The sequence below is a fragment of the Mobula hypostoma genome, chromosome 2 (assembly GCF_963921235.1).
Source record: "Mobula hypostoma chromosome 2, sMobHyp1.1, whole genome shotgun sequence".
NCBI classification, from domain to species: Eukaryota; Metazoa; Chordata; class Chondrichthyes; order Myliobatiformes; family Myliobatidae; genus Mobula; species Mobula hypostoma.
Genome location: NC_086098.1, coordinates 82,541,992 through 82,561,564, shown reverse-complemented (window position 1 = coordinate 82,561,564; position 19,573 = coordinate 82,541,992). Strand labels below are relative to the sequence as shown.

General features: G+C 41.5%; 1 protein-coding gene across 3 annotated transcripts in view; it reads right to left on the bottom strand.

Moving 5' to 3' along the window:
• LOC134341494 (pecanex-like protein 1) overlaps positions 1-19,573 on the bottom strand; it is a 275,158-nt gene that overhangs the window by 75,903 nt on the left and 179,682 nt on the right. For all 3 annotated transcript variants that reach the window (XM_063039370.1, XM_063039362.1, XM_063039377.1), the window contains 2 exons: positions 15,774-15,989; positions 10,366-10,622 (listed from right to left, as the gene is read on the bottom strand). In XM_063039370.1, coding sequence (XP_062895440.1) covers positions 10,366-10,622; positions 15,774-15,989 — 473 coding nt within the window. The remainder of the gene's footprint in view (positions 1-10,365; positions 10,623-15,773; positions 15,990-19,573) is intronic.

Here is a 19,573-nt window from a genome sequence, read left to right as displayed (position 1 = left end):
TTGATGCGTATGAACAGTATGCAAGACAAGCTTTTCACTGATTCTCAGTATATGTAACAATGACCAAAACCAACTACCCCCAGATCCAATCTGTCCCCTGCTCATTAGGGGTAACTTACAGCCACCAATAACATATTGACTCTTGTATCTTAGACCACAAGACACAGGAGCAGAATTTGGTCATTCACCCCATCAAGTCTACTCCACCATTTGATCATGACTGATTTATCTTCCCTCTCAAGCCCATTCGCCTTCCTTCTCTCCATAACCTTTGATGCCCTTACTAATTAAGAGCCTTTCAACCTTCACTTTAAATTTACTCAATGACTTGGCTCCAACAGCCATCTGTGGCAATGAATTCCACAGATTCAACACACTCTGGGGCTAAGGAGATTCCTCCTTATCTCTGTTCTACAGGAATGTACTTCTATTCTGAAGCTGTGCCCTCTGGTCTTAGGTTCTCCCACTATTGGAAATATCCTCTGCATGTCCACTCTATCTAGGCCTTTCAATATTTGGTAGGTTTCAATTAGATTCCCCCCCCCCCCCGACCTTTGGGATGTGGGAGTAACACAGTGGGAAGCCGTGCGGTGACACAAAGAACACCAGAGGTCAGAATCAATACCCAATCGCTCAAGCTGTGAGGCAGGATCTCTGCCAGTTGCACCATGGTGGATTTATAGCACATAACAATTATAGAGAACAAAGTACATAGAACATTACAGTACAATACAGGCCCTTTGGTCCACAATATTGTGCCAACCTTTTAACCTACTCAAAGATCAATCAAACTCTTCTCTCCCACATAGCCCTCCATTTTTCAATCAGCCATGTTCCTATCTACGAGTTTCTTAAATGCCTCTACCACCACCCCTGGCAGTGTATTCCATGCATCCTCCACTCTCTGTGTAAAGAACATACTTCTGACATCGCACATGTTCCTCCAGTCACCTTAAAATGATGGTGCATCATATTCACCATTTCTGTCCTGGAAAAAATCTTACTCCACTCATCCATTTTGTACACCTCTCATTTTATTTGGAATGGCTTAAAGGAGACATCAAGATGTGACATGAATGCTGATCTCAGTTACAGTTTACCATTAGAATATGAAATAAAGCACTGCTTAAAATATTAACTTCAGGAAACAAAATTACATCAGAACTTTATGAAAGATAGTCATCCCAAGGTGCTTGAAGGCTCTAAGGAAGAACTGGACTGTGAAACAGTGGGGGGTATAAATAGAAGCAGAAACCAAATGCTTGGCAAGGAGATTGTTTTCTCTAAGGAAAGACAAAGTCCTGGAGAGGCAGTGAAGCCGAGGGAGTGAATTCCAAAAGAATAGCCCAAGGGCAAAGAATCTCATTGTTCGTCCTCACTGTATCGTGGCAGATGTAACTTCAACATGAAGCAGGAAGCAGTCAAATGTTCTAATGTATCATATCTTTCATGACACTAAGTTACAGGAACTATTCCATTCAGTTATCTGGGCTGACCTTTTTTTGACCAACTGCAGAGCCCTGGCTTGTTGTCACTGATCATTTGCAAGTCATTCATACAACCCAGTCCATCACAGGCAAAGCCCTCCCCAACATTAAGCACATTTACACACAGTGCTGCCACAGGAAAGCAACACTGACCATCAGAGACCCTCACCATCCAAGGCTATGCTCTCTTCTTGCTACCACCATCGGGAAAGATGTACAAGAGCACTAGGTCCCTCATCACCAAGTTCAAGAACAGTTATTATCCAACAACCATCAGTCTCCTGAACTTGTGTGGATAAATTCACTCACCCTAACGCTGAATTGACTCCACAATCTTTAGACTCATTTTCAAGACTTTACAACTCATATCCCCATTATTATTTATTTATTTAAAAAATGTAATATTGGCACAGTTCGCCCTCTTTTGCACGTTGGATGTTTGTCAGTCTTTCCTATGGATAGTTTTCATAGATTCCATTGTATTTCTTTATTTTCCTGTAAATGCCTGAAAGAAAATAAATCTCAAGGCAGTATATGGTAACATACGAGGGGTGATTGATAAGTCTGTGGCCCAAGGTAGAAGGCGTCAAGTTTAGAAAACTGAGCACATTTATTTTTCCTACATTTACACACTTAGTCCAGCGGTCATGGAGCATACGGATCCCTTCTTTGTAGAGGTCGGTGTCTTGGACCTCCAGAAGTGGTCCACAGCAGGGGTGATTAATAAGTTCATGGCCTAAGGTAGAAGGAGATGTTATTAACTTCAAATTTTCTGCATTTTCACTCAAAGAGTTGAACACTGCATGTGCATGTAACAAGAGCTGTATAACTCATCTCCTTCTACCTTAGGCCACGAACTTATCAATCACCCCTGCTGTGGACCACCTGGAGGTTTAAGACGCTCTCGTTACATGCACGTGCCATTCAACTCTTTGAGCGATAATGTAGAAAGGTTGAAGTTAATAACTCATCTTCTTCTACTTTAGGCCACGAACTTATCAATCGCCCCTGCTGCGGACCACTTCTAGAAAGAAGGGATCTGTATGCTCCACGACCGCTGGACTAAGTGTGTACATATAGGAGGAGACTATGTTGAAAAATAAATGTGCTAGGTTTTCTAAAATTGACTCCTTCTACCTTAGGCCACAAATGTATCAATCATCCCTCGTATATGTACTTTGATAATAAATATACTCTTAACTTTTTAATGGCATCAGCTGTAGCTCAATGAGTAGCAATCTCACCTCTTTAACTGGAAGAAGACAAGTTCAAGCACATCTACAGTAAAGTGAGGCTCCACCTGACACTAAGGGGAGTGCTGCATAGTCAGAGGTATCATATTTTTGAATTATTTGTTAAACCAAACCATTTCCATTCTTGGCTTTATTACATTGCTGTTTGAGGAAGTCTGGTGTCTGTCACATTTCCTAGGTAAAAGCAATGACTTCACTTCAAAAGCAAAGAATGTCATAGACTGCTAAATGCTCTGGGATGCCCTGAGGCTGTGAGTAGTACTATACAAAAACCAAGTACTTTCCTAATTATTTACCAATCTGCAGATTTTATGCCAGTATGTAAACAGTCAACCAATATTTAAACTATTATGACTGACTGTAGGCTTTCTTGTCTGCCAGAATAAGGGAACATTGCTGGATGACTTTGGATAAAATTGGAAAAAGACGATGCAGTCAGCTGTGTCAAAGGCTGCAGGCAGATGGAGGACAAAAAAAAACTGGATTATCTTTGCCACAATTGCAATGTATGCCATTTGTGAGAATCAAGTAATCTGTTGATGGAACTCACAGAGTACAGAGCAGCATCTGTGGGAGGAAAGCAACTGCCAACATTTTGGGCTGAAACAATCCTATCAGGACTGGCAGTGAAGAGGTGAGATGACCAATAAAAACAAAGGAGTGTCGAGAAGGGATTCTGAGGTGACTGGTGGACTGAGGAGAGATGTAAAATAGTGCCAAGTAGGGGATGTGAGCAGTGCTGGAATTAGAAGACTGTGGCAGATAGATCACAGATGGAGGCAAACAAAGAGAGGGAGGAGAAAAGGGGAAAAAATAGATGCCATTTGTGCCTTTGATAGGTGCCAGTAAGGTCCTGTTTGTAATCGAAAGTTGATTAGAAGACATGAAAAACAGATTTGAGAAGGTACAGCAAATTCAGAGAATACAGGCAGGTTGGAGAAGAAACACAAAAATAAATATCTCCACTTCTCTCTTTTTCTATTCCCCATTGTGGCTCCTCTCTTACCTCTTCTCTTCTGCTCATCTGTCTGTCATGTTCCTCTGGTGTCCCTCCTCCTTCACTTTCTTCCATGGTCTACTGTCCTCTCCTATCAGATTCCCTCTTCTTTGAACTTTTACCTCTTCCACCTATCACCTCCCAGCTTCTTACTTCATCCCCTTCCCTACTCACCTATATTCCCTCTCACCTGGCTTCACCTATCATCTGCCAGCTTGCACTCCTTCCATCCACCCCCTCCCCACCTTCTTATTCTGGTTTCTGCCCCCTTCCTTTCCAGTCCTGATGATGGATCTTGGCCCGAAATATTGACTGTTTATTCCTCTTCATAGATGCTATCTCACCTGTTGCGTTCCTTAGGCATTTTCTGTGTGTTTCTCTGGATTTCCAGCATCTACAGAACCTTTTGTTTTTCAAATAACATACTACAAACCTTGAGCAGCACACACAAAATGCTGGAGGAACTAAGCAAGTCAGGCAGCATCTATGGTGGGGAATAATAAGTCAACATTTTGGATCAAGGCACTTCATCAGGACAAGTTTTTCAGGATTGACATTAAAAATAATTTTATCCAATGTTTATTTTCAAGTGCAGTTCCCTCCACTTGTTGCCTCACCCTTATAAGAGTTGACCAATTGTCATTGCTGTAAGTGCCAATTCAAATTGGGCAGTACAGTAGCATAGTGGTTAACACAACACTTTACAGTACTGGTGACCCAGGTTCATCTCCTGTCGCTGTCTGTAAGGAGTCCGTACATTCTCCCCATGACCGCATGGGTTTCCTCCACGTGCTCAGGTTTCCTCCCACAGTCCAAAGAAGTACTGGTTGGTAGGTTAACTGGGCATTGTAAATGGTCCTGTGATTACACTAGGATTAAATCTGGGGTTGCTGAGCAGCGCAGCGTGAAGGGCCAGAAGGGCTTATTCCATGATGTACCTCAATAAATAAATAAACAAATAAAAGGACAGCATTTAAAACTGTATTAAACAGGCTAACTATTTCAGGAAGTTCAGCAGGCAGTTCACACCTGCTCAAATAGTGATTGCTTTGCGTGAAACTTGTGATGGTGGTACTGTCATTGTCACAGGTTCCACTTGAGCCATTTCCCAAATTAAATGCATTGCATAACAAATTAAAATGCTAATCTCCTCTTCATCCTTTGTAATTAGGCTTGGTAATGATTCTGGCATTCAAGTGAAATTTTAATAATTGATTGATCTTCATGATATCAACATTCTCTGTCTACATCAATGTCAGATTGTACAGAACAAGCTGTGTGGAGTTTCAGTGATAATTTTTAAAACTTCACTTGTTTCACACAAAGTAAAATCTGTGGGTTATAAAAAATCAATTAGAGTTTAAGCAGAGTCAAATAGGAAAGTAAGAAATAACATCACGGTCACTGGCACCTCAGATTATGTAAATGTAAAACATTGTTGATGAACTGCTCCCTCCCAGGTCTCCCTTTTGCATACCTCATGGAACACAGAGTCTGAGGAGATTTGATATGTCACCAAAGACTCTAACAAATTTCTACAGATGTCCTGTGGGGAACATTCTAACTGGTGGCATCATCTTGTGAGAAGGAACCAAAGCACAGGATTGGAAAAAGCTGCAGAGGGTGCAAGCTCAGTCAGCTCCATCATGGGAACTATTGTCCCCTTGATCGAGGACATCTTCAAAAGGTGATGCCTCAAAAAGGCAGTAACCTTCATTAAGGACCCCCATCACCTGGAACATGCCCTCTCCTTATTACCACCATCAGGGAAGAGATACAGGAGCCTGGAGACATGCACTCAACATTTTCAGACCAGCTTTTTGAACCGGCAATGAACCAACCCTCACTATTTTTGATCTCCTTTTCACAACATACAGTATTCCAGTGGTATTAAACCCGATTCTGAACCACTTGGAGCTATAAATAATTTGTGACTTCCTGTATAACAATAACAATATATAAAGTCCTGATTTAAAATTCTAAGGCTATTTAGTTATTGTGGTGTGATTGATGGCACTGAATAGGGCAGAAAGTAGCGAGGCAGGGCAAGACAGAAGGGGAAAATTGCAAATGCCAGAAGTTCGAAATAAAAACAGAAAATGCTGAAAATACCCAGCAGGTCAGTCAGTGCCTGTGGAGAGAGAGAGAGACTGAATTAATAGTACATATCATGCTGGCTAACGTTGGTAGTTCCAATCAGAACAATTGGCCATCAGTCGCTTAAATTGTACAAATCCAGTATTTTCCCAGCAAATCCTGTCAAACACGGAAGTCCGTGACCCATTGATTGATTCGGAAACCTGAATCTGACAGGCTGCTTCTTAGCGAGCCTCATTGGAGTTCAGCAAAAGAGCCCAGTCTTGCTGAGATGCCCAGAATTCCACTGGGGAAGTACTTTCTTGATCCTGTGCAAAGTTCAACATGGCACAGGATCTGATACCCAATTGATTAATAGGCATTGTATGAGCTCAAGCATAAGTTGTTACTATATAAACATTACTTTGTTTTCTTTTAATATTTTGAATTCATCTTAACGTCTCTGAAATGATCATAACGAGGTCTTGTACTTTATTGTTTACCTGCACCGAACTTCTTTGGTATACTTTACACTTTATTCTGCACTGTTATTGTTCTACATTGTTCTAGCTCAATACACAGTGTAATGACTTGATCCATATACTATTTATACAGCTCTTCATTGTATCTTGGTACACGTGACAATAATAAACCAATCCTAATAGTAGAGATGAGGGGGATGCCAGACAATGATTATAGGTGTGGGATTGGGGACTAATGACCTTTCATCACAATTAGATGTGTACCAGGTTTTAAGGATGTACAGAGACAGAGATAGGAGAATGGAAAGAGACTGAAGGGACATTCAGAGATTCCCATTCTGACACGATTGTCCTCAGCTTCCTACAATGTTACAATGAAATTCAAGGAAAGAACAAAACATTCTTAGATTAGGTATGGTACATTACTCCGGCCTCAACATTGAATATTTTATTTTTATTTTATTTAGAGATACAGCACAGTAACAGGGCCAACAAACCATGCTGCTCAGTCTCACTTATTGACCAATTAACCTACTTACCCCATACATCTTTTGGAATGTGGGAGAAAAACCACATGGTCACAGATAGAAGGTCACACAGTGGTGGAATTCAACCCTAGTCACTTGCGCTGTAATAGCATTACACTAACTGCTATATTACCATGCCACCCTTAAATATAACAACTGTTACAAACGATCGTATTTTTTGTATCTACCTGACTCATATTTTATTTCAACAGCTTGTGCATCACCTTACAGTGCCAGCGATCACTGATCGGGGTTCCAATGTCAGTGCTGTCTGTAAAGAGTTTGTATGTTCTCCCCTTGACCACGTGGGTTACCTCCAGGTGCTCCGGTTTCCTCCCACATTCCAAAGACATATAGGTTAGGGTTAGTAAGTTTGTTAGCACTGGAATCATGGCAACACTTACAGGCTGCCCCTTCTCACTGTATTGGTCGCTGACACAAATTATGCATTTCACTATATGTTTCAAGGTACATCTGTCAAATAAAGCTAATCTTTAATCATGGAGAGACAAATCACAGACCATCTGACTGCCCTCCAGAAAGTATCTGCTCAATGTAGAAGGTGACCCTGGCTTTCCAATTGCCTATCATTTTGTTCTCCATTCTATTCCCACTCTGATCTCTCCGTCTTTGGCCTCTTATGCTATTCCAGTGAAACTCGATGAAAGCTAAGGAATAATATCTCTTCTTCTGACTTGGTACACCACAGTCCTTAGGGCTAACAATGAATTCAGATAACCAGATTTTCCAGTTGGTTATTTTCTCTCCATAGCTGCTATTTCCTACATACTTCCAGTACTCTGTTTTTATTTCAGGTTTCTACCATCTGCAATACATTGCCTTCCCTGCTGGAACCTCATCTCTCCTTTCCCCTATAAGTTTCCTTCTATAAACATGTTCTTTAGGTGAATCATTCACGATTAGAAAGTCTGCCCTAACCACTTGGCCAGCACATACTCCATGGGTGTCATTCAGTTTCGGCTGGACTCCACCTTATCATAGACATTATTTTGTTCATCCATTCTTTCTTTCCATCTGCAACTTAAAACACATTTAATTTCTAAAAGTTCTCAGGAAAGTTTGTCAATCAGAAATATTCACCATGGATGCTGACTGGTTAACTATCTCCACTACATCCATGCTACGACATCCCACCCCACATGATGCAATGCATTCACCTTTGTGAGACCTCACTCCCCAACTTCTTGGTAAGTGAACATCCCTGATGAGACCAATGAAATGTTTTAAATACTTTAAATCTGACTTTTCTCCTAGATTTGCTCCCTGCTTTGAAAATGAAGCAAGGGGAAGTTGAGAAAACATACACTAGTTCTCACCAAATGATCAGAAGAAGAAAGGGTGAGTAGCTTCTAGTTCCTATGTGTCAAAGATCTACCCCTGGGCCCAACATTTTGATGCAAATAGAGCTAGCAGCTGTATTTCATTTGGAGTCTGAAGAGATTTGGTAAGGCACCTAAGACTAACAAATTTCTACAGATGTACTCTAAAGAGCATTCCAATTGTTTGCATCACCATCTGGCATGGAGGGGCCACTGCACAGGATTGGAAAAAACTGCAGAAGGCTGTTAACTCAGCCAGCTCCATCATGGGCAGGGGGATGGGAACCAGTATGATAGAGCTAAGAATTAGCAGCAGGTTTACAAGTAGATGATGGATGTAATATGAATTGAATTAGATTTACAAGGATGTTGCCTGGATTGGGGAGCATGCCTTATCAGAATAGGTTGAGTAATCTCGGCCTTTTCTCCTTGGAGCGACGGAGTATGAGAGGTAACTTGATAGAGGTGCACAAGACAATGAGAAGCATTGATCATGTGGATAGTCAGAGGCTTTTCCCCAGGGCTGAATTGGCTAGCACAAGAGGGCACAGTTTTAAGGTGCTTGGAAGTAGGTACAGAGGAGATGTCGGGGTTAAGTACGCAGAGAGTGGTGAGTGCGTGGAATGGGCTGCCGGCAGCAGTGGTGGAGGTGGAAACGATAGGCTCTTTTAAGACAGCGGTCCCCAACCACCGGGCCGCGGACCGGTACTGGGCCGCTAAGCATGTGCTATCAGGCCGTGAGGAAACGATATAAGTCAGCTGCACCTTTCCTCATTCCCTGTCACGCACTGTTGAACTTGAACATAGGGTTGCCAACTGTCCCGTATTTGCCGGGACATCCCGTATATTGGGCTAAATTGGTTTGTCCCTATTTCCCCCGCTAAGGTAGAGCGTTCCTATGAAGCCATTCGTGCCAAAATGGCGTGAAGCAAAGAAGCAATTACCATTAATTTATATGGGAAAAATTTTTGAGCGTTCCCAGACCCAAAAAATAACCTAACAAATCATACCAAATAACACATAAAACCAAAAATAAATAACACTAACAAATAGTAAAAGCAGGAATGCAGGAATGATATGATAAATACACAGCCTATATGAAGTAGAAATAATGTATGTACAGTATAATCGGGAAGATGAAGGCAAAACCGATTTGTGGGGGAAAAGAAAATCAGCAAGTACGCGCATGCGCACACAGGTGCCTGCGCAAGGCTTCATGGTCATGGTAGTCTTTCCTGGGGTAAAGTGTCCCAGGATTTGACTGCTACGTTTGTCCCTTATTTGGGATTGAGAAAGTTGGCAACTCTAACTGTAAAAGACATGTTGAGGTGAGTTTAACCCTACTTGAACACCCTCCCACCCCCTGGGTCGGCCGGTCTGCAAGAATATTGTCAATATTAAACCAGTCCGCGGTGCAAAAAAGGTTGAGGGCCCCTGTTTTAAGAGACTCCTGGATAGATACATGGAACTTAGAAAAATTGAGGGCTATGGGTAAACCTAGGTAGTTCTAAGGTAAGGACATGTTCGGCACAGCTTTGTGGGCCGAAGGGCCTGTATTGTTCTGTAGGCTTTCTATGTTTTTCTATGTTACTATGGATGTAATGAAGGACAAGCCAATGACTGGGTACAAACAGAGACAGAGTAATGAGTTAAATTGTACCACAGAGGCAAAATTTGAAAGGAATAATTTTGAACAGAGTTGAGGAAGAATTTCTTTAGCCAGAGGGTAGTGAACCTCTGTCATCAGATTTCTGAATGGTCTACAAACCCATGAACTACCTCACAATTTTTGCTCTTTTTGCACTATTTATTTATTTTTAATACATATATTTCCTGTTATAATTTATAGCCTATTTTATGAATTGCACTGAACTGTTGCCACAAAACACAAATTTCACAGCATATGCCAGTGATAATAAACCTGGTTCAGAGTCTTGTGTTTTTGTTGACAGCACAACTGAAAATTGCTGATGTTTAACCCCGATACTTGCAAGGATATTCCCGGTATATTTATCACCTCTCTGCTCCATTTTACTCCTGATTTATTGGCTGCGCAAAGCTTTAATCAAAGCTATGCTGTAGACCTTTATCACAGCTTTTAGCTGTGACAGGAGTAGTAGGAAGATCCCTAAAGCAGATGGAGGAGAGATGGAGACAAAAAAAATTACTTATAAAGCAAAACAACTTACTGGCATACTACTACCTTTACATAATAGGTGATGAGCATCTTTCTCAGATCAAACATCTGTAGCATGCACGCTGCATTGTTGTCACTGATGCTGTAGCCTTCCAGAACGTACTTGGATGAAGTGACTTCCCAGGCCAGCCAGCGTTGGATAAAAACTGCATTGAATGACAGCATGTGGGGCAAATGCCCTGGCTCACAGCAGCAGCAGCAACCCTCGTCATCCTCAGCTCCCTCTGTTATCGCTTCAACCTCCCTCTGTTGGCAATATGTACCTGAAAGAAAAAAAATGAAGCATTTTATATTGCACATGCATCATCCAAAATGCGCCTTACCATATGTACCATAAGACATAAGAACAGAATTAGGCCATTCAACTCATCGAGTCTGCTCCACCATTCCATCATGGATGATTTACTATCCACATCAAGCACGTTCTCCTGCCTTCTCCCCGTAACCTTTGACACCCTTACTAATCAAGACCTATCAACCCCTGCTTTAAATATACCAAAGACGGTCTCCATAGCCATCTATGGAAATGAATTCCATAGATTCAGCACCCTCTGCCTAAAGAAATTCTTCCTCATCACTGTTCAAAAGGGACATCCTTCTATTCTGAGGCTGTGCCTTCTGGCCCTAGACTGCCCCACTTTGGGAAACATCCTTTCCACACCCACTCTATCAAGTCCTTTCAATATTTGGTAGATTTCAATGAGATCCCACCCTCATTCTTCTAAACTCCGTGCACAGAATGATAGAGAAAAGCTGTCCTCACCTAAATTCCCATGGTATGTATATATGATTACTCTTTGTCTGCTAGATATTGGATTATTGCTATGGCCACAACTAACATTTATTAATATAAATATGTGTCTGGTGCCACAAACAGAATCAGAATCAGGTTTATTATCACCAGCATGGGACGTTAACTTATCAGCAGCAGTTCAATGCAATACCTAACCTAGAAGAGGAAAAAAAAAATAAATAAATAATAAACAAGTAAATCAATTACAGTATACATATATTGAATAGATTTTTAAAAAGTGCAAAAATCAGAAATACTGTATATGGTATTTTAAAAAGTGAGGCAGTGTCCAAGGATTCAATGTCCATTTAGCAATTGGATGGCAGAGGGGAAGAAGCTGTTCATAATTAAAGTAACAAGGCACAGTGCACCTTCAGTGCTTTTATGGAATTGCTCATTCAACAGTTCCCTAGTAAACACCAGGCTTATTCAATGACAGGCAGCACAATGGGTGCCATAGTAGTGTAGCAGTTAGCGTGACACTATTACAGTGTCAGAATTCAGAGTTCAATTTTGGAGCCATCTGTAAGAGGCTTGTACATTCTCCTTGTGACCAACTGGGTTTCCTCCAGGTTTCTTCTCACAGTTCAAAGATGTACCTGCAGTAGTTTAACTGGTCATTGTAAATTGTCCTGTGATTAGCAAGGGTTAAATAGGTGGGTTGATGGGCAGCATAGCTTGTTGGGCTGGAAGGCCTGTTCTGTGCTGTATCGCTAAATAAATAAATACAGTATGCAACTCCAGTTTCAGGCTCCCCATCATGAGTTTAAAATCAAATGTCGTCTTTCTAAAATGCTGATAAAATCTGTGCACCCACATTGACTGTTACGGCCTTCTGCTAAATCACTTATTGTTCACCTATTCTAGATATTGTCAATTACTAAAATGCTCCCAGTACTACTCAAGTTTGATTTAGAAGCACTTTGAAGTGTAGTTATATCTTTGCAGTAAATTTTCATTCTTCATAGTTCTTCATGAATGAATGAATAAAGTATCAATTGTTGAGCCAGCTACAAACTAACAATAGATAAATACCATACAGAAAAGGTCCCACATTAGAACATTTTATTTTGCTTTACACTAATCTGTGCTGTTGCAATGTCACTGAAAAATTAATGTTATGTTTGAACAACTAAACAGAAAATAATTTGAACATCAAAATCCAGAACAAAATACAACTTCAAATGATCGGCAATAGCTGCTATTTACTTCTGAATCTGGCACGTATGACCCTATGTAATTTATCAATAAAATACAACAGGTTAATTATACCAGAAGGAATGGCAGAAGTGCTGCATCAGTAGCAGCTTGAAGAAGCCATTACAATAGCCATGGCAAAACCCCATAATAGGAGTGCAGAAGTCTGTAGAATATTACTACACTGCAAACTATTTACCTTTATATAATTGGAGGCTTATCCAGCCAGTGTAAAGAAACAAAGACTTGGGATTATTATAGTAAAAAAACTGAGAGATAGAGGGTCATAAGAAAGTGATGGAGCAACAACTGGCAAGCAAAAGGTGGATCCAGGTGAAGAGGGGTTATGGGCAGGTGGACAAGACAAATGTGTGTGGAAATAGTCTTAGAGACACAAGAGATTCCGCAGATGCTGGAAATCTAGAGGACCACACACAAAAAATACGGGGGGAATTCAGCAGGTCAGGCAGCATCTGTGGAGAGGAATAAACAGTTAACATTTTGGGCCAAGAGCTTTCGGGGTGGTGGGGGGGTGTGGCTGGCCTGAGGGAAGGAAGTGATGGTGGGAGCTTGGACTTGGCTAAACTGGCTTAAATCCATTTGGTGAACATACTTCAGGTGGAATGTAGACAGTGTCATCTTCCGGAGACGCTCATGTGTTTTATTGGCATGTAGGGCATACAAGTGGGAATGAAAGCAGATCCTGGGAAGTAGTATTGTTACTCTGGATAGTTTGGTGGGGTCTGGTCAAGAAACATAAGCAAGTATTCAAATTCTTGAAACTCGTTGGGCTGGTTAATACAATTCAAGTCAATAGCGCTGGATGTTTATACAGTAATCTATTCAGCACAGTAGTGTAGTGGTTAGCACAACGTTTTACCGTACCAGTGACCCAGGTTCAATTCCTACCGCTATCCGTAAGGAGTTTGTACCTTCTGCCTGTGACCATGTGGGTTTCCTCCGGGTGCTCCAGTTTCCTCCCACAGTCCAAAGATATACTGGTTGGTAGGTTAATTGGTCATTGTAAATTGCCCCATAATCAAGCTAAGATTAAATCGGGGGATTTCTGAGCGGTGCAGCTTAAAGGGCTTGAAACACCTATTCTGCACTGTATCTCAATTAAAAAAAAATAATAATAATAAGGCTGTGGAGGTCAAGTCATTAGGTACGTTTAAGGCAGAGGTTGATAGATTCTTGGCAAGAGATTGGGGCTGAGGGGGAAAAGGAGAACCCGTGATGTAATGGTGGAGCAGCAGACTTGATGGGCTGAATGGCCTAATTCTGCTCCTATACCTTATGATCTTATCAGAACTCTATCTCAGAGGCTGCGAGGTGAGGAAGGGAGACTGCAGATAGGAAAGGAAGGTGGAGCATGGAATAAAATGAGGGAGGTAGGAAAGGCAGCTGAGAACAGTGGGGTTGGGGGGGAGATCCAGTGGGAAGAGGGACAGGCAGATGGAGTGGGTGGAGGAGGACAAAGAACTGGATGCGATTTAATTACACTAAACAGTAGCATAGCAATCTTTATGCCAGTATCTTTCACTGCGCAGAACTCACTCTGTAGTGGATGAGGGACATAAACCTGAATTATAAAGATCAAATAATTTAGTCCCAGATAATTCTAACTCAAATTCAGATTTATCTATCACATCGAAACATAAAGAACAATGCATCGTTTGCATCAACAACCAATTCACTTAAGGATGTGCTGGGGGCTGCTCGCAAGTGTTGTACACATTCCAGCACCAACGTAGCATGTCTACAATACTCACCAGAACAGCACAAACAACATAACAACAGCAAAACAATACACGAGGAATTCTGCAGATGCTGGAAATTCAAGCAATACACATCAAAGTTGCTGGTGAACGCAGCAAGCCAGGCAGCATCTCTAGGAAGAGGTACAGTCGACGTTTCGGGCCGAGACCCTTCGTCCTGATGAAGGGTCTCGGCCCGAAACGTCGACTGTACCTCTTCCTAGAGATGCTACCTGGCCTGCTGCGTTCACCAGCAACTTTGATGTGTGTTGCTTGAACAGCAAAACAAGCTCCTTTTCCATCCTCCCACCCACTCAAAGGCAACCAGCCAAGCCACAGGTGACATCTGAAAGACTTACTACTTTTTACCATTAAGAACAAACAGAATTAACCCTATTTTTCAAGTAAATACTTGAAAGGTTAAGAGCATCAGAAATCTTGTTCACACTCTGCTAACCTAAAAAGATGCAATAATAATATGCTAATTTGATCAATCTATCTATATCAATTCATCAACAGGTCTAGACACACATCCGTGCAACATACATGACTATTCTAAATCAGCACATTGAGAGCTTGAGCCCAGAATTTGTCTGGAGTTCAGGATCCTGTTATTGGCTATCCCTGGGGTCGGTACCAGAGACTGGAAGTCTGGGCATTGAAGCCCAGTGGCCGAAGCCTTGAGACTGGAGGCCTGTCCTGAAGTTGGAGGACTGTCCATGCGTGTGGGTAGGTGGGAGTGAGGAAAGGGGCTTGTTTTGCTGTTGTTTTGTTCTGTGTTGTTCTGCTGAGCACTGTGGGCGTGCTACATTGGCATCAGATTGTGTGGTGACACTTGTGGGCTGCTCCAGCACATCCTTGGATGCGTTGATTGCTGATGAAAACGACGCATTTCACTATATGTTTCGATGTACGTGCAATAAATAAATCTGAATCTGAATCTAGGTCTACGATTTCAACGACCCACATAAATAGTTCTACAATACTTATAGCCCTCAGTGGCCCAGTTTGCTAGAGAGACTTATCGTTGCAAAACATCACGCATGTTCTCGACAACAATCATTCTGACTATTTTCACTTGAAATGAATGACTATCCAGTTAATAGGAAATAACACTGGTTGAATGAAACAGTTTCAGTTCAAACCTCTGGCACAAATTAAAGAATGTGTCAATTTATCATGCCATCTAGTGTTCCCCTTCACCATTTCCAAATGTATTTCAATTTTTCACTGCTATTTTTATCATCAGCAAAAAGTAGAATTCAAATAAACTAATGTGTGTCTTTCCAGTAAAGCAAAGAAACTTCAGGAGCATCAAAAAGTGCTAAAAGTTCAAATAACCTGCTAATCAAAGCAATCGATCTTCATCAATTGATCTACCAAAGATCTGACCACTGAATCAATGAAACCATTTAACCTTACTGTAACTATAAAGTTCATGCTTTACTTATCATATGTACAATGAAATATATCATTTTGTAACAATGACCAACACAGTCTGAGAACTGTGCTGTGCAGCCCCCAAGTGTCACCGTGCTTCCCTACCAACAAAGCATGGCCACAACTCACAACCCCTAACTATACACCTTTGGATTGTGGGAAGAAACCCACATGGTCAATGAGAGAACATACAAACTCTATCAGATATGAGTTATCATGGAACTTGCCTCTAAATTCAAGTCCTCTGAGCTGAAAAGTTACGAGGCCATTGCCAATCTCTATCAATTGAACCAGTGCATTGAGGTAATCTGAAGCCAGGATGAAGCAGTCTCCAGTGCTGTAGCTTCCCCAGCGACCTAGGATCAAGTCACCACACAAACTCTGCTGCAGTGATCTAGTCAGGTGCTCATAGAAGATTGAATTCAGGTTGTTATCATCGGCTCCTAAACACACAAACAGAATAGAGAATAACAATTAAATTACAGAAGACTGGTAACTGTGTTTATAGTGTTGTGATCCTCTCTGGATCATAACAAAACTGAACTCTGTATTCCATTTAAGAGTGTCAAACTTTCTAAACTTGAGATCCTTAAACTTAAACACAAGAGATTCTATAGCTGCTGGAAATCCAGAGCAACACACACAAAATGCCTGGCAGCATCTATGGAGAGAAATAAACAGTTGATGTGTTAGGCTGAGACCCTTCATGAGGACTCCAAAGGAAGGGAGAAGAAGCCAGACAAGCTGGATTGTGTTTGCCTGCAGCTGCACTATGCAATATGAAGAACTGCTGTGGGTTATTCATGCAGAAACATGGCTCCAGGCAACATCAGACATAAGCCATGACACTCAGGGATATGGGCTATATTATTACAGTATTGTTTTTTTAAAATATACTTTTTGTAATTATATTGTTTTGTTATCATAATTACATGTGCTTTATGTGCTGTGTGTGACTCTTGGTTCTGTGTTTTGCACCTCAGCCCCAGAGGAATGCTGTTTCATTTAGCTGTATTCATGTGTATGGTTGAGTGATAATTAAACTTGAGTTTGAACAAGAAGGTGGGGGAGGGGAAGGAGCAACACCTCCCATTCTGTCTGGGTAACTTCCAACCTGATGGATTGAATTTTGGTAACTTTTGGTAATGTCACCCCCCTCCCCCTCCCTGGTTTCTCCTTTTTCATTCTGCATTCCAATTCCCACTCACCCCTTCTCCTCACCTGCCCATCACCTACCTCTGGTGCCCCTCCTCTTCTCTACCTCCCATCAGATTCTCCCATCCTGACAGATTCCTTCTTTTTCAGCTCTTTACTTTTTCCAACTATCACCTCCCAGCTCCTCGTTTCACCCTACCTTCCCCCTCACCTGTTCTCACCTAACACCTAACAGCCTGTACTCTTCCCCTCCCCCAAATTGGTTCTTTTCTCGCAAACACGAGAAAATCTGCAGACGCTGGAAATTCAAGCAACACACACAAAATGCTGGTGGAATGCAGCAGGCCAGGCAGCATCTATAGGAAGAGGTACAGCTGACATTGCGGGCCTTCGGGTCTTGGCCCGAAATGTCCACTGTACCTCTTCCTATAGATGCTGCCTGGCCAGCTGCATTCCACCAGCATTTTGTGTGTGTTGTGGTTCTTTTCTCTTTGGCTTCTTCCCTTTTCCTTTCCAGTCCCGATGAAAGGTCTTAGCCCAAAATGTTGAGTGTTTTAATCCTCTCCGTAGATGTTAACTAACCTGCTGAGTTAACCCAGCACTTGTGTGCGCGATGTTCTTAAACTTAAATAAGGGCAATTAAACAAATAAGATAGACTAGGAAATTAAATTAAAAGATATACAATAATGGCAGATAAGCAGTGGCAGGCATTTAAAGAAATATTTCTCAGGGCAACGTAGCTTTTCCTGAGTTTCTCCTTGCATTTATAAATACCTATATTACAGTCATGGCCAGTGGTTTTGTAATTTGTCATAAGCTGATGCATCTTTAAATCTGCACTACCAGTCACAATTTGAAATAACTGTATCCATTCATCCTTCAGCATTCCTTTATCTGCAGAAAAGGACCTTGTTTTTCCTGACTGCCAAGTCCTCTCAATTCTGTAAATCCTTTATTGCATCTTCTCCACCCTCTGTAGCCATTTAATATTTTTCACTGTATTCACAGAACCATAACCTGTATTTCATACGTGGTCCAAGCGAAGATCGAAGCAAATTTAACATATACTCAGTGGCGGCAGAAGTGGATCCTGATGTGCTCTTCTACTGCTGTAGCCCATCTACTTTAAAGGTTGATATGTTGTGTTCAAACATGCTCTTCTGCATACAACTGTTGAAATAACCAATTTCCCCCGGGATTAATAAAGTATGACTATGACTATAATGTGTGGTTACTTGAGTTACAGCCACTTTCCTGTCAGTTTGACCTGTTTAGCCAATCTCCTCTGACCTCTCTCATTAACAAGGCATTTTCTCTCACAGAAATGTCGTTCACTGGATGCTTTTTGTTTCTCGCATCATTCTCTATAAGCTCTAGAGACTGTTAAGCCTGAAAATCCGAGGAGATCAGCAAATACATCTGGTGCCAAAAATTATTCCAGGGTCTAAGTCACTTCTCCCCATTCTGATGTTTGGTCTGTACAACAACTAAACCTCTTGACCGTATCTGCATGCTTTTATGCATTGAATTGCTGCACATGATTAGCTGATTAGATATTAACATCAATGAGAAGGTGTGCAGGTGTACCTAATAAAGTGGCCACTGAGTATATTTTTCTTGTTCATCCTCTGGTTTCTCTTTCCATTCTAGTCTGAAACAAGTTTTTGACACAAACCAAGAAGTCTAATAACCTCTATCTGCCCTATTAACCCCCTGACCTGATCTTCCATTTGTACGTACATTCTTCACCATCTTCTCTGCAACTTAAGATGGTTTATTTTTATCTAGATCTGAAGAAGGGTCTCTAACATGATAACTCTTTTTCTCTTTCCACTGATGCTGCCTGAACTGCTAATTATTTTCAGCATTTTCTGCTTTTTTCATCCAGATTTCAGGCATTTACCGTTTATTTGATCAACATAATGTTTCCGTTTTTCAATTCTGTTATTGTTTTACCCTGTACCATCTCAATGAATTGATCTATATGGATAGTAAGCGAGACAGGATTTTACAGTAGGGACATTTACCATTTTATAACAGAGCCATGCAAAGAAAATACTGGAAGAAATCAGTAGGTCAAGCAGCTTCCACGGAGGAGAATAAACAGTCAATTTTTTGGGCTGGGACTCCTCTTCAGAACCAGAAAGGAAGAAGAAAGAGATCAGAATAAGAAGGTTGGGGGGTGGGGGGGAGTGGGAAGTGATGGGTGAAACCAGGAGAGGGAAAAGGTGGGTAGGAAGGGGAAGGGGGATGAAGTGAAAAGTTGGGAGGAGATATGTGAAAGAGGTAAAGAGCTGAAGAAGTAGTAATTTGATCAGAGAGACATGGACCATCGGAGGAGGGGCACCAGAGGGAGATCTTAGGCAGGTGAGAAGACAAGGGGTAAGAGGTGAGCAGGAAGGGGAATGGAAAAAGAGAAGGGTGAGAGGGAGAAATTACCAGAAGTTACAGAAATTGACGTTCCTGCTGCTAGGTTGAAGGCTACCCAGGTGGAATACGAGGTGTTGATCCTCCAACCTGAGAGTGCACTCATTGGGGCAGTACAGGAGGCCATGAACCAACATGATAGAATGGGAAGTAGAATTAAAATAGGTGTCCACTAGAAACATCCATCTTTTGTGGCAGATGGAGTGAAGGTGCTTGATGAAGTGCCATTTTATAAGATCCCTAGCAACCTCCTGAGAACAACCCTAGTTTCTCCAGTCTAACCAAGCTGTTCTTCCTAGGAACCCATATTCTCCATTTCATCCACATACTTAAAGCTACTATTTTCTCAAATCATTTTAGTAAAGCTCTTCTTCACCCTTTCTAAAGTCTTTACTTCTACCATAATTAACAAACACTCAGTGGCCACAGTGGAACAGAGGAATC